This window comes from Oryzias latipes, chromosome 19 (genome assembly GCF_002234675.1).
Source record: "Oryzias latipes chromosome 19, ASM223467v1".
NCBI lineage: Eukaryota > Metazoa > Chordata > Actinopteri > Beloniformes > Adrianichthyidae > Oryzias > Oryzias latipes.
The window spans coordinates 12,381,902-12,396,398 of NC_019877.2; the positions used below are offsets into that span (position 1 = coordinate 12,381,902).

At 39.4% G+C, this 14,497-nt stretch overlaps 1 protein-coding gene across 11 annotated transcripts in view; it reads left to right on the plus strand.

The window, feature by feature from the left end:
* The window catches only part of LOC101167491 (neurexin-1a), a 59,065-nt gene that overhangs the window by 23,480 nt on the left and 21,088 nt on the right, over positions 1-14,497 (plus strand). For 8 of the 11 annotated variants that reach the window (XM_011488280.2, XM_020712221.1, XM_020712225.2 and 5 more), the window contains 8 exons: positions 540-563; positions 2,869-3,030; positions 5,038-5,109; positions 5,542-5,766; positions 6,818-6,965; positions 7,904-8,034; positions 9,426-9,678; positions 13,970-14,173. In XM_011488280.2, coding sequence (XP_011486582.1) covers positions 540-563; positions 2,869-3,030; positions 5,038-5,109; positions 5,542-5,766; positions 6,818-6,965; positions 7,904-8,034; positions 9,426-9,678; positions 13,970-14,173 — 1,219 coding nt within the window. The remainder of the gene's footprint in view (positions 1-539; positions 564-2,868; positions 3,031-5,037; positions 5,110-5,541; positions 5,767-6,817; positions 6,966-7,903; positions 8,035-9,425; positions 9,679-13,969; positions 14,174-14,497) is intronic. The other 3 variants (XM_020712222.1, XM_020712223.1, XM_011488278.2) reach the window with 1 other exon arrangement.

The window sequence follows — 14,497 nt, forward strand, 5'->3', positions numbered from 1 at the left end:
AACTAAAATGAATCCCGACAGAGTTTTCCCATTAATGTAACAGTTTGCCTGTTTAGGAAATAACCATAAGATATATCTAATGTAGAAAAAGAAAACTGCTAATGTCAGTCTGTTGATCTCTAGAAATAATGTGTTAGTGAGGTTTTGGTCTTAGTTTGCAGTGAGTTTACCCCCAGCACAGCTCTGCTTTCAGCTCTAGGTGAGTGCTTTTTCACTCCAATGTGTGCATGAATCAGAAAGAGTGAACCAGCAAACATCGAGGATCACAAGCAGTCAGGTGCTTGTAAACCTTTTTGTGCTCTGCCTCTGCCGTTTGCCTGTCTGTACTACTAACTTGACTACTAACTTTACTAACCTGCTAGTGAAACTAACCACCATTCATGGAATGATTCATTCTACTAACCTAACCTGTGCCCTTCTCCTAGCGAAACCACTCCAAACAACCTACAAAAAAATCACCTGAGGCCTTTTTTTTTTCCTTCCCAAAGTTGTTCTGTTCACAGTTTTTTGCTTTTTATTTCTCCCCCTCTTCTACAAAGCACTCAGGCATTGGACACGCTACGGTAAACAAACTCCATTGTTCGGTAGAAATAATTCTAATTGTTTCTTAGTCTGGGTTTGTCTATTTCCTTTTGAATCATAGACATCAAAACTAAACCAATAAAAGGATAAATGCGGTTGGTAATTCTTTACGCTTAAAGAGCCCCTTATCCCCCCTCTTCTTGCCAACCACTTTCTTTAATTTAACCCCCCCTTCCTTCCTTTCTTCCTTCCTTACTTCCTTTCTTCCTTCCTTCCTTTCTTCCTTCCTTCCTTCCTTCCTTCCTTCCTTCCTTCCTTCCTTCCTTCCTTCCTTCCTTCCTTCCTTCCTCCTACTCTTTTCGTTTGTCACAACATCACTCTTAATGACATTTAGGCGTGCACAGATCCCTCACCTGCACGCAAATGGCGAATCCCAACTTTCTGTGCATGGCGTGAGTCAGAAACCCCTCCCCCTTCTGATTGGTCCGTTGGATAGAGAGGCTCCTCTTTTCCTTCGTTTATGTTTTTTTTCTTTTGTCTCGTCCCACACTCTGCCACTGCATGTTTTCCATGGTGTCTCTGAGTCATTCTATTCTTTTGTTGTCCTTTCTTTATCTGCGTCCTCTTTGCCGATGTTGCATGCAGAGAGAGGACCAGGACGCATGTTAGTGTATTTGTGTGCGTGCGTGTGTGTATGTGTGTGTATGCGAGGAGTGAGCTGCATCAAATCTAACAACCTGTGCGTGCGCATCAATATCGGTTTGCTCGGCTGTGTGTCATCTCATTTGGACTCGCTGATCCAACAAACCCCCTAACACCTCCATTACAAATCACCCTAACAACTCAAAAAAACATCATACCGACTACTAACCGCATTCGCATCATTAACCCGATCCTTAAGATCCAAACACGGCTTGCCCTGACACAAGTGACAATATTTTGGCTGGAAGCAGTGCAATAGCATAGTACTAACACCTACTTAAAAGCACGAATGCCTGCATACTTACTAACACCTGACTGGGCAGGATTGCCCAAAATTACTGAGTAGTGCCAGTAACAGAGAATTGCATTTATAGAGTGAAAGTAATGTGCTAGTAGCTTTTAATAACTGATCAGATATGGTTACTAATTTGCTTCTTAAAATTAAAGTGACTCCGCAAGCTGTAACTTACAGGACATGATTGGAGCTGCAGTCAAAGACCCACTCTGATTAAAATTGTGTTTTTTGTGTTTTAACATGTTCCTGTGGCATTAACCTGAGATTAAAATTGCATTTCTAAGTATTCCTTTATTAAAATCATGTGAATCTGAAGCAGAGCAGCAAAAATTCTGTTTAAAAAAAGTTTGTCAGAGAAGCTACAATCGGCGGGCCACAAGCTCCTTGCTCCGCTCCATTCCGATGCATTAAGGTTTAAAACTCTACAGCTGGATAGCACCAATATTGCTCGCCATGTTTGGTGCACTGGTGATGTTAGGTTGGGGTGTGAGGGGCTGCATAGCTGTAAACAGATGGATGAGGGGAAGTAGAGGCAGGCTTACACTGCGCCAACAGTTCCGCCCACAACTCAGAGGTGAATTTCTGATGAACTACTGCTGCCCTGCAGAAGCTATGTCGTAGAAAATGACAAAGTTTGTTTTTTTAAATGGGCTAAAAACAGCATAATTAGAATTAAAAAAATACTGAGAACTTTCCAAAAGATGCTAGGAGTGGGTCTTTAAAAGCCCCAAGTAAGGGCAAACTAAAAACTGTTGTTTTTCTGTGAGGGAGTAAATCACTTTAAATCAATTTACAGTGTAAAACATAAAAATATTGTAATAAACTTTTAATGGAAAGCAGCAGAAGCAGAGTTGCTTTTTTTAGTCAGTTTTATTCATTTAGTAATATCTTCTCACAGCGTGGGATTTTCCAGCTATCAGTGCAGCCTAAACCCAAAATTGAATCCCCATTCGCCAGATTTTTTTTTATTTTTGCTCTGTATTGGCAGATTATACTGTATGTCTGACTCCCAGAAGACCCGGGTGGTAGATGGGACTGCTAATTGCGTCAAAAACTGTGGGTAGAATGAATGATAGGGATTTTTTTGCAGTAAAGAAGCCATTTTTAAGTCAAACTACTAGGAGAAGAGTCAAAGTTTAGCAGCATTCGATGATGCTTCAATATCAGCACTGAGCCAACTTCACCAAAAAAGTCCCAACAGCAGCACATCTATCTAATTCCCAAACCATCTCTCCCAACAAGACTGCATACATACTGCTCACCAAACCTACGGGGGGCTAATTTGGCTGGTCAGCGCCAAGCTAGCGCTTAGTATACAGCGTGTCCTTTCCCTGTGCTTTGTTGAGTAGGTGACCATCTCTGTGGACGGCATCCTGACCACAACAGGCTACACTCAGGAAGACTACACGATGCTGGGTTCGGACGACTCCTTCTATGTGGGGGGGAGCCCCAGCACTGCCGACCTCCCTGGATCTCCTGTCAGCAATAACTTTATGGGCTGTCTCAAAGAGGTGAGAAAATGCTTGAAACACCGGTCTATCAATCTATGGATGAATGGATGGATGGATGGATGGATGGATGGATGGATGGATGGATGGATGGATGGATGGATGGATGGATGGATGGATGGATGGATGGATGGATGGATGGATGGATGGAACAGGCACACAATGATGCATTTTACACATGTAGTCCCTTTGCCAAAGGTTGATTTCCAGCCACCCATCCATCTTCAAGACACGCTGAATCCCTTTCAGGGTCATGGGGTTGCTGGAGCCTATCCCAGCTGCTGCTGGATAAAAAGGCTGGGTACACCCTGGACAGATCGCTAGTCCGTCACAGGGCCACACAACAAAACACACTCACATGCAATCCTAGGGGGAGTTTAGAGACATCAGTTAACCTTTAAAGCATGTTTATGGACTGTGAGAAGGAGTGTAAGTTCCCAGATTAAACCTACGCATGCACAGGAGAACACATAAAGAACCCAACCGGGATTCAAACCATGGCCTTCTCACTGCAAGGTGAGACGTTTATTTATATTTGGCTATTGCCAAACATACTTTCACATAGTGCACTTATTTATATTTGGGAACAAAGTTATTGCTCTTTAGATTATTTTTTTTGTGCAAAGCTTTCTGTCTTTTACTCTCTTTTGTCAAGCATCGTGCAAGCGTTTCCACACAGAGTTACTTGTAACGCACATGCACAAACTCACACAGAGAAATGCTTCCATTTGGCAGACTCATACAAACAGTCCCAGACACACACACATCCTCTCCAGCATCAGACGGAATCAGTGATGAGTGTCGTTGAGGGAGTAGATACAGCACTAAGCACTAACATGCTAATTAGTTATGCCACAGAGATACTCCATCCATCCGCTCTGCTTGAAATGGGCCACAATGTTGCAATGGCAAAATTCACAGGACACACACATGACAACACACTAATGCACAACTTTGTACACTTAGTCACAATCTCAACCTGCATGAATGTGTTTGCAACTTTGCATAAAATGTCCCAATAAATTGCAGACTCTTCAAATGATCAGACACACACTACTTAATGCGCTCGATAAAACTATATACCCTGGCACTCATCAAATGGGGATCCTGTCTGTGCTTCCATTTCACTCAGACTCACATAGAGGCATAAACAAGCAAGCTGACAGATGATATGCCAAACAGGGAGCTTTCTGTGTCAGCGCTGAATGCGCCCTGTGTTAGTTCATTAAGAATGATGGCGTTTTAAACAAGGCTGCCACAGTCAAAGTGATCCCTCTACTGACACATTTACATATTTAATATGATATGATAATCCATGTGAGCAAATTAGGATGAATGTAGGGAAATCACATGCATAAACGATCAGCGTTTGTTTCTTTTTTTTGCATTCAACGTTTTGTGGGCACGTTCGTGGGGGAAATGCTAACAGCACTTTAATGTAGCCACTGTCTTTGCGAGTCACCTTCAATGCTGACCGCACAAAACAAATCCCAGAGACCAACGGAAAATGAAAGCAGGGATGGAAACCCTATGTTTCAAAAAGCATCTGATGCTCTCAGTTCACAGAAGGATAGAGTGATTGTTAAACCAGGCGCAGCCTCTATTTAGCTGCTTGGTTATATTTATTTATTTATATATTTATCTGCATCTATCAGATGTTTAAAAAGCATGAATGATAAAAAATGTTTACATTCATGCAAAAGACTTTAAAGTCAGGCCTGACATTTCAGATAAAAAAAACATGATCTCGGATGAAAAATATAAGAAATAACATTAATCGTGTAGAGTTCTGCAGTTTTAATGTAAAGCCTTGGATTGACTAAACCTTTTTGTAAATTGATGTATTTGTATTTTTTATTCTACACATAAAAAAAATTTACATTCAACTTCCTGAATGGTTATTTTACTTCTTCTGTGCATCATTTTTCACACATTAAAAAGTTAAATGCTTGTTTTATTAAAAGGAATTCAGGGTTAGTGATGTTTTTTCCCCATTTTTCTCCCTTTAAGGTGGTTTACAAGAACAATGATGTGCGGTTAGAGCTCTCTAGACTGGCTAAACAGGGAGACCCAAAGATGAAGGTATGCCCAGCTGCCACACACCACAACATTTTTGTGTCATAGCCTAAAAGACTAAGACGATAAGGGTCTTTTAATTGATATTTAATATTTAATTCCTTTTTTATACTCTTCACGGTTTAGTTTTGGCTCAAAAAAGGGGTTGACTAATTTCAATGGCTTCAGCAAAACAATGAAATTCCATTATTCATAGCAACTTTAAACTTTAAAAGTTGTTATGCAAATGTGTTGTGCAAAAGGAGTCTAAATAGTTTGGTGTTTTAAAAAGTCACTTTTCTTACTATTTGATTGAAGGAAAATCTTTAACTTTACATAAATACGTCACTAAGCTCAACTGCAAGACAACCATTGTATGACAGTAAACTACATTTATTTGGTCAAACCTTTAACTGCTGTAGCTCCTAAACAGTTTTTGCTCCCCTGCATTTTACCAAGGTGACTGGCGTGGTGTCCTTTAAGTGTGAAAGTGTAGCAACGCTGGACCCAGTGACCTTTGACACCCCAGAGTCTTTTGTGGCACTAAGCAAGTGGACTGCAAAGAAGGCAGGGTCCATATCCTTTGACTTCAGGACAACAGAGCCCAATGGGCTCATGCTGTTCAGTCACGGGAAACCTCGGCAACTGCAACGCAAGGATCCAAGAACGCCTCCTACTGTCAAGGTAAAACCTAATATTTTGTTTGCAACAAAGTAATAACTGTATCGTTTGTGGGTGCTCACTAAATGCTTTTGGAGAAGCTCTGTTCAAAGTGTGTTTTTGTCAAATCAGCTGGGGGGAAAAAAAGAAAACCTACATGCCATTTTTTTACATATATTTTTTTAAATAGTTAGTTAACATTATTCCAAATACCTTTATTTTTTTATAAGAGTAACTTCTTTCAGTCTTTCTTAACCATCCGGCATTTGGGCCAAATGGGTTTAACTATCAGCTTCAAGAATGGGCCCCATGTGGGTTTGTCTGCTTGTTCCTAAGTGCTCCCCCAATCACTGGCTGGAAAAGAATCAGCCTACAATTTAGGTGGCTGATTGAATGAGTCCCTATAGCGTCTAGATTCATTCATTTCCGTCTTGAGTTTTATATTTTTCCCCATATTGAGTGTCAGAGTTAAGGAATTTACATGGGACCCTCATTTTTGCCAATACTCAGCCCCATGCTTACTTAAGTAGCCCTGCATATGGGGATCATACTTTTTACTTTTTAGTCAAACTTTGAGGCCTTTGGCTACGTCCTCTTTTTATCAAGGCAGACCAGTAAAGCATCTGTGTCACTGTGTAGACTGCCCCTGTTAGTCAGTCTCATGATCCAGTTTCCTTGGTTCTCTTAAACAAGAAATCAAACTACACATGAGGCAGAAAACTGGACCAACTTTAAGGGGCATTTGAGCATTTGGAGGGATTCCCATCCCAAATGACAAAGGGCAGAACTGACAGTTAACTGACTGTAAGTTGGTCAGACTTGATACACTTTAACATCGACCCATATTCTGGTTTTACAAGGCCATTTAAAAAGATAATGTAGTCCATATTTCTCCCTAAGGACACCATGAACTATATGATAGTAGCTTTTCTCTAAGTCTACAAACAGACTCGTAGGATAGACTCATTAACTATCTATGAATGCTAAAGAACTGACCCAGTATTTCACCAAACTCTTTGTGGTTACACCATAGCCATACCTTTCTTTACTGATGCTACATTTTCTAAACATACAGGTGGATTTTTTTGCTATTGAGATGCTGGACGGACACCTGTACCTGCTGCTGGACATGGGTTCTGGAACGACAAAGACCAAAGCCATTGACAGAAAAGTCAACGATGGAGAATGGTATCATGTTGACTTTCAGAGAGACGGGCGTTCAGGTAAACCAAAGGCTTCTTAACTATTATTTCTCTTATTAAGACCATATGATTATCTGAATGATGATTGATTTATTGCAAATTCCTCCATCTTCATTTTAAAGTGGGTTTTGTTTTTTTACATTAGTCTCACTGTCATAAGGAAGTCTTATAGTTCAGGTAAAAAATAATCGTTTTTGATTAGACTGGTAATCGGTCATGTGCTGTGTAGTTTGGATGTCTTCAGCAGCAGTCCTCTTAACAGGGGTCTTGTTTGTTTACCGTACCCAAGCAAATGTCTAAAAATAAACATATTAATGATTCACTGGTGACAGTTTTTTTAGACGTAGCACTTTAAAACCTGCTGGAGATGGCGGAAATCCATAAAGGTCAGAAAAAAAGAGAAGAAATGATGAAAGAAGAGATTGAAAGTATTGCGTTTATTTTTCTTTTCTTTCAGCCCTGTCCATATGTGATTAGTCTAGCAAGAACACATGCAGAGATTTCACATGCAGCTAAAAAAAACGGGGCAGTGCTGGAAGGACTCAAAGCCGACTCTCCTGGGCAAAAGTACTCTGATTAACCTATTTACATTATGAGTTATTCTTTCCTATGGGGGCTAGATTTTATGAAAGCCAGAAAACATAAATCTCTGACTCAGAAAACCTAAAATAAAGTATTCCTAAAGGTTATTATTAATTTTTTTCCCCCCGTTTTGCCAAAAAAATTAGTGCCAAGCTTAGTGATGAGCTTCAGCCTGATGACAAAGGCCTGTGTGGCTTTGGATTTCAATTGGCTCTGATTATAACAGTGAAGTGTGGTGGTGATGACAATGAAGAGAACGGAACGCGGGGCGAACATGATGATGGCAGTTATAATAGTAGTGGAGACGTGGAGGATTTTGATGAGAACATTCAAAGCGAAGGTCATAATCATTACTGAGGTTATTTCGATGTATTCAGGAACCATCTCCGTGAATAGTGTGAGAACAGCTTACACGGCCCCGGGAGACAGTGAGATCCTGGACCTGGATGACGCCCTGTACTTAGGAGGACTACCCGAAGACCGTGCTGGACTCATCTTCCCCACTGAGGTTTGTGTGTCTGTCTTTGTGGTCAGATTTTTATGCTTGTTTGGCTAATGTGTTAGGGAAATTATAGGTAATCAATTGGGGTAATTTTCCAAAAACGTTTCCTATTGGTTGATCCAATGTTTTCTTTTCTTATATTCTAGCAAAAATGTTTTACTGACTTTTTTCAGATAAATTACACCTGAAACTAATTGAGGTCACCAAAAAGTAAATAATACAAATTTATCAATGTCAGTTTTGGCTGTGAAAAAGCGTATAGGTAAAGCTATTATATCAGGGCAATATGTTTTCATGGGATTATAATTACAGTCGATCTCAGTACTGATACTACTAGCATACTCGCTGCAGCACGTGCACGAAGAGAAATGTTACAATTATATTTAGGATGAAGAACTTAGTGCCATAATGCAAGCGTTGTGATGTATATAAACTAAAATTGGATTTGAAAAAAAAATCCAAATCATTGTTTTTGAAATTATGATTTTAATTAATACAACAAACAAAAATGTTGCAAAGTGTCCCAGAGCAAATCATAAGCTATAAAAAAACTGAAAACAGCTGCTGCTTTTTTTAATATGTATAAAATATAAATATTTTATATAAGACATAAAATATATTTATATTTTCCACATTTACAAACACATTTAATATAAATTTGAACATCACTGACTAACCCAAGTGATATAAAAAAATGTAATGTAAAAACTTACACTTCATACTTAGGACACATTTAAGGGACTGGTAGATGCCACAAAAAAGTTTTTCAGTGACGGGATTTCAGCCAAAGAAGCAAAGATAGCTAATAGGAGGCAGGAGGTCTAAACTTTTACCTCTATTAAAATATGATTTTTTTTTTCACGACTTTTTTCTGTGAGTACTATATAACTAAGTACTAAGTACTATTAGTTATGCTTTAGTTAGTTAGATTTTCAATAAATCACATTCTTTTTTTTTTAGAAATTTTCCAAAATAAGGTTGGACATTGATATATGAACATTTTTTAAGACAGATCTGATTATTTAATGTCAGTGGCCTAATGTCTTCACATGACTGTAAAAGGTGTGTTGTCCGTCGTTCCATCACCACACACTGCTGCACTGCAGAAATCATTCAATAATTGAGGAGCCTGAACTGTAATTGCATTTGCAGTGAGTGCGGTCATTGCATTTACAGTTTCACTGATTGACTACCTGCTCTTCATCATGAATAGCAAGAAGTTGGAGACGGCATAAAGGAAAAATATTATGTCTGTGTGGTGTTTTCGTCTTCTGCTTCAGCCGTGTTACTGGAAAAAATGCTGACTTGCTGTAGCGTGCTGATTTTAAGGGAAATATCAGCAGGCACATGCGTGGAGCTTGACAGTCACAACTCAACGCTGACAATTTCTCATTCAGGTTTGGACGGCTCTGCTAAACTACGGTTACGTAGGCTGTATCAGAGACCTGTTTGTGGACGGGCAGAGCAAAGACATCCGGCGGCTGGCTGAGTCTCAGAGAGCGGTGGGCGTGAAGCCTTCGTGCTCCAAAGACCAGTCAAAACAGTGCCTGTCTAACCCCTGCCAGCACAATGGCATCTGCAGAGAGGGCTGGAACCGGTACGTCTGCGACTGCTCCGGGACGGGCTACCTGGGCCGGTCCTGTGAGAGAGGTAAGCATAACAGAGAATGACTCAAAAGGGATAAAAATAAGCCTGGCAATTGACTTTTACCAGACTGTATTTCAAGATAAACAGAATATATGGTGAATCATTTTCACAACAGTCATGAGTAAGCTGACTAAAAACAGCCACAAATCAACAGCTTTTCATGAAAATTTCAAAAACGTCATGAAGTGAAATATTGTCATAATGACAGCCTTCTCATTATCTTGGCTTTTTGTCTTGAGAACACTGTGTCAAACCGAATGAATGACTGACAGATGACGGATGATGTGGGCTGGAAAATCAGAAGTTTTAAAGTCAGAAATCCCTCCTAAAACTAAATTAGAACTGCCATTTATAGTGAGTCATAAAAATCTTTATTCATTACAGCCATGATTTATGATTTTCATTCTTAAACAGCCCCATCGTAACAGATTACGACATCATGACAGTACTAATGGGCTGAAAGTACGCTCATAAAACTTCATGCTAGATATGTTATGTAAAGGTAGGATGGGATGACAATGGAATTCTGGGAATAAAAGGGGTCAGTGGGTAGGAAATGTTTTAAAAAGGTGAAAATAAAGACATATTTTAGCAGAAATTGCAAGCAACAACAACAATAATACATGCTTTTCCATCCTTTTTTATTCTGAATCACTCAATATTTGTGTCAGAGTAAAATGCAAGCAGGGAAAGAGGAAGAGGAACAAAGGTGAAGGAGGTGGGAGGAAGCATAGCTGCAGACAGGAATATTGGACTTCTATGAATGTAGTGACTGAGAATCGATGAGAGAGGAAATGTGCAGAAAGCAGGGAGCAGGAGCCGTGATGGAGGAGGGTAAATTCACTGGGCTGGAACCACCATATGACAGCAGGTGAGGCGAGGAGGAGGGACGGGAGATGGGAATAGAAAAGCCGACAGTGGAAGAGAGAGCTGAGAAAAAGGTATGATCTCAGATCCAGGGAGAGAAGCAAATAGAAAAGATTGGCGGAGGGATTGATACGGGCCCGCCGAAAGAACAGAGATGGAGTCAGACAAGAGAGGAAAACGTTGTTTGCCTCAACTTCTGATGCATCTCAAGTGATGATTGTACTATCTTGTAACAGCAGGTATGCGCTGCATACTTGCATTGGTGTTGATCGGAAAATGGATTCAGAGAACAAAATTTCAGCATTATGCACTCATTTTTCTCTCTTTTCGGTCTCTATCTTTCTTCTCCCTTCTCTGTGTGCATTGAGGGGTCAATAACTGGTGGTACAGTGGATTAAAGAAAGCACAGATGGAGAAGCAGATGGACAGAATGATTGGCCGTGTTTACGCCTTCTACCTGCGGTTTTCCCCATCCCTTTTTTTCCTCCCCTGCTTTCTCGCTCTCCCTTTGTTCCCTATCCTTTCTTTTTTTACGATCAAACGGAATTGTTATGCTCCAACTCCTACATCGTTTTTTTTTTATTTTCCTTCACACTTTTTTAGGTCCATCCAGCCTTTTTTAAAATATACTAATGCAATACTCAGCATGTACCTCATATATATATATATATATATATATATATATATATATTTATATATATATATATATATATATATATATTACATTTTAAAACATAACTATTTTTGAGGCCTTAAAAAAATAATTTTTAGGACATTCTTGCCCCAAACATTTACAGGTTTTTGTCATTTTTATATATTCCATGGGCTATTTATTTGCTTAAATTTCTATTTTGAGGCCAAATGCTTCTTTTAATAATCCTCTTGAGTAATGATATTAGAAGGTGTGTGCCAACTAATGGCCTGTCATGAATCCATATGGTTAATATTTTGTGGTTTTCTGTTTAGAGTTTAGAATTTAACTCTTCGTGTCAATTATGAGGCATTAGTTTCTACGATCTAATTATTTGTTCTTAAACTGTTTGAATAAACAGTAAATGAGACCAGAAGGATTCTGGACATTGCAGTCAGTTTGTTGAGCAACATTTTAATGTCAGCTATGTGTTTAGTATTTAACATTTGTGCTTGAGTTAAATGTTAGGTTTAAAAAAGCTAGTCGTTGCTAAGAATATGAGTCATCAATTAACTCATTTTTATTTTAAAGTGAAAAAGAAACAGTTTGATTTTGATGTAAAACTTCCTTGTTTTAAAAAAATGAAAAGTCTTTGGTTTTAATCTCTAGTTGAGTGAAAACCTTTTGTCCAACTTTTTAGGTTGTGCGTGAAAAAATCATTTGATGTGTGATTCATTTTTTGTAAAATGAATTTCCAGTAGAAATTTGTGAGCTACAGTATTTTTGCAGTAAATGCTTCAAATTACTGTTGCTGAATTCATGTTGTAAGTAATGGGGCCATTTTTTATTTTAACCCTGGAGAACCCAAGAAAAATTTTCTTCTGGGCTTTTAAAATCTAAAAGTTATTTGACTATTTTTGAAAAAACAGCATGCAGCAACAAAACAGAAAAAAATGTAGGAAAAAAAACCATTTTTTTCAGATTAAAATCATCAAGTGTTTCACAATAGGAAAATGAGCAGGTGGGATGTTGATTCAGGAATAAATATAAAAGCAAAAAAATAATCAATTACAATAGACACAATCCCATTCAAATTAATTGAAATCATAAAATGTATTCAGTCAACCTCATCTGAACACAAAGGAGCATCTGTTTGACTGTCTATGTGGAAATTTAGCAGAAAAACAGCTAAAAGTATTTTGAAGCTGAATTCCTAGATTGTTTTCAAAGCAAGTGAAGGCAAAACGTCTTTATTTCCAGCACTAAAAAACTTCCCTTGGGTTGTGAGTTGAATGAGTGCATAAATAAAAAAGAGCTGCCTTATACTTGGCAACAGGCTGTCATGGCTGTTACCAATTCGATCCCTGTTTCCACTCTTAGTAAAGGTGGATAAAGACTATTTCTATGTCACCTTTGAAACTAATTTTGAATTACCTCCAGACTGTTGTGTGTATTTTCAGCTTGAGTCTAATTACCAGAAAAATGTTGTTACAAACTAGACAGGCTAAATGCATCGCTTCTGAGGCTTTTGTGGATTCATTCACTAAAAGGGAGAAAAAAAAACAGAACCTGTTCTGGTTTCATCACCTGTTTAGGGAAGGCTACAGGCTTCTAACATTTTGTGACACAGCTAGCGTAACCCCATTTGCGTTTTCCATTTCCTGACATAAATAGGCCTGCATACTTTTCCTCTCACCAACTCGACATCGAATAGATGCCTGATGGTGAGCCAGGTGCTGTGGTTAGGGAAAAGGCAGTCAGCTTTCTCTCATCTCAAATCACATGTGTACGCCTCAGCATTTCTATGCATGACTGCTGGTTGTGTTATCTGTGACTTAACAGGCCAACCACCTTTTTTTTCTTTTTTTCCCTCAAATTAATGAGGGTTCATTTGCATTTTAGCCAAGAGCTTTGCTGTCTCACCCCCCCTCACTGTGTCTCCCGTTCATACTCTGTCCTTATTTTCTCTTCCCCTGTCTCACTTTACTAAACCCTCCTCTGTTCACACTTAAATTTACTCACTTATTCTGACAAGCACACACACACACACACGCAAACACACTACCGCTCTTTTTTCCCTCCTCCTCAGCTCATCAGTATTCATGACGCCTTCCTCCCTTCCTGTTCTCTTGTATTTGCCTCGGCTTCAGCCGTCTCCCACAGAAACAGGGGCGAGCAAAAATCAAGCATGTCTTGTGTGCGGAGATATAAGGGGAAAAAAAGGGCGGGGGGGGGGGGTGAAATGGGAAAAAAAGACACAAAGGCATGGAGAGAGTGTTAAGCTGTGTATGTAATTGGCCAATAAAAGCAGAGTTCTCTGAGGTAAACAGTTTAGGTGTCAGAGATTGGCCCCAGCAGGAAGAAGAGAATAGGTTTATGAATATGTAAATGAATATGCAAAGGCATTAAAGTGGAATCACCTGGGCTTGTTACATTATGACTTCAGGGTCTAGGATGTCAATGACAGTGGCTAACAAACTCACCATCAGGCATCCTGATTTAGCCCAATAACCAACCAACAGCTTTCGCTTTTTTTGGCTCCTTCAAGGCGAACTTGGATAAAAATTCCGGAGTGAAAAGTCATTTTTTTATGTATTGAGTCTAAACATGCCATAACAAGAAACCAAGGGTTCCAGTCGACTAAATCTGATTCATCTATTGTCAAAATACCTTTTCTCCTTCTTCCATAATAGATTTTTCTCCCTGTCAAGTATCTTTTGTTAAACATTTTCTCCTGCATGCTCCTATCTGCTGGCATTTCCTTATCATCTGTCTCTCCCTGCGCTTCTTGTGCAGACGCGACCATCCTCTCTTACGACAGCAGCAAGTTTATGAAGGTGCAGCTGCCTGTGGCGATGCACACTGAGGCGGAGGACGTCTCGCTACGCTTTCGCTCCCAGCGGGCCTATGGCGTTCTCATGGCAACCACATCCCGTAACTCGGCAGATACCCTTCGTCTGGAGCTGGATGGTGCCCGCGTTCGACTCACTGTCAACTTAGGTACGCTCATGCACACGAAGCTGTGAATGTCAAACAATATTTTGAATGCCTGTTGGAAGAATCAGGTGGAAAAAAAAACAATTTCAAGTGTTTTTTCATAACCTCTCCTTCTATTTAAGGTTAATATGAGTAAAAATTTCATCCCTCAGGTGATTCTTCTGAGTTTAAAGTCAGTCTATAGCATTTTACTGACTTCAGTAGTTGCTTTTCAGTGTTTGTGTGGCGTATTGAGAGCGCATTTATTAACACATAAACGCACACAACTGAAGTTTTCCCACTGAACAGAGGGTAAAGCAACAAGCTGCATTCTTTGCTTACTCCCAG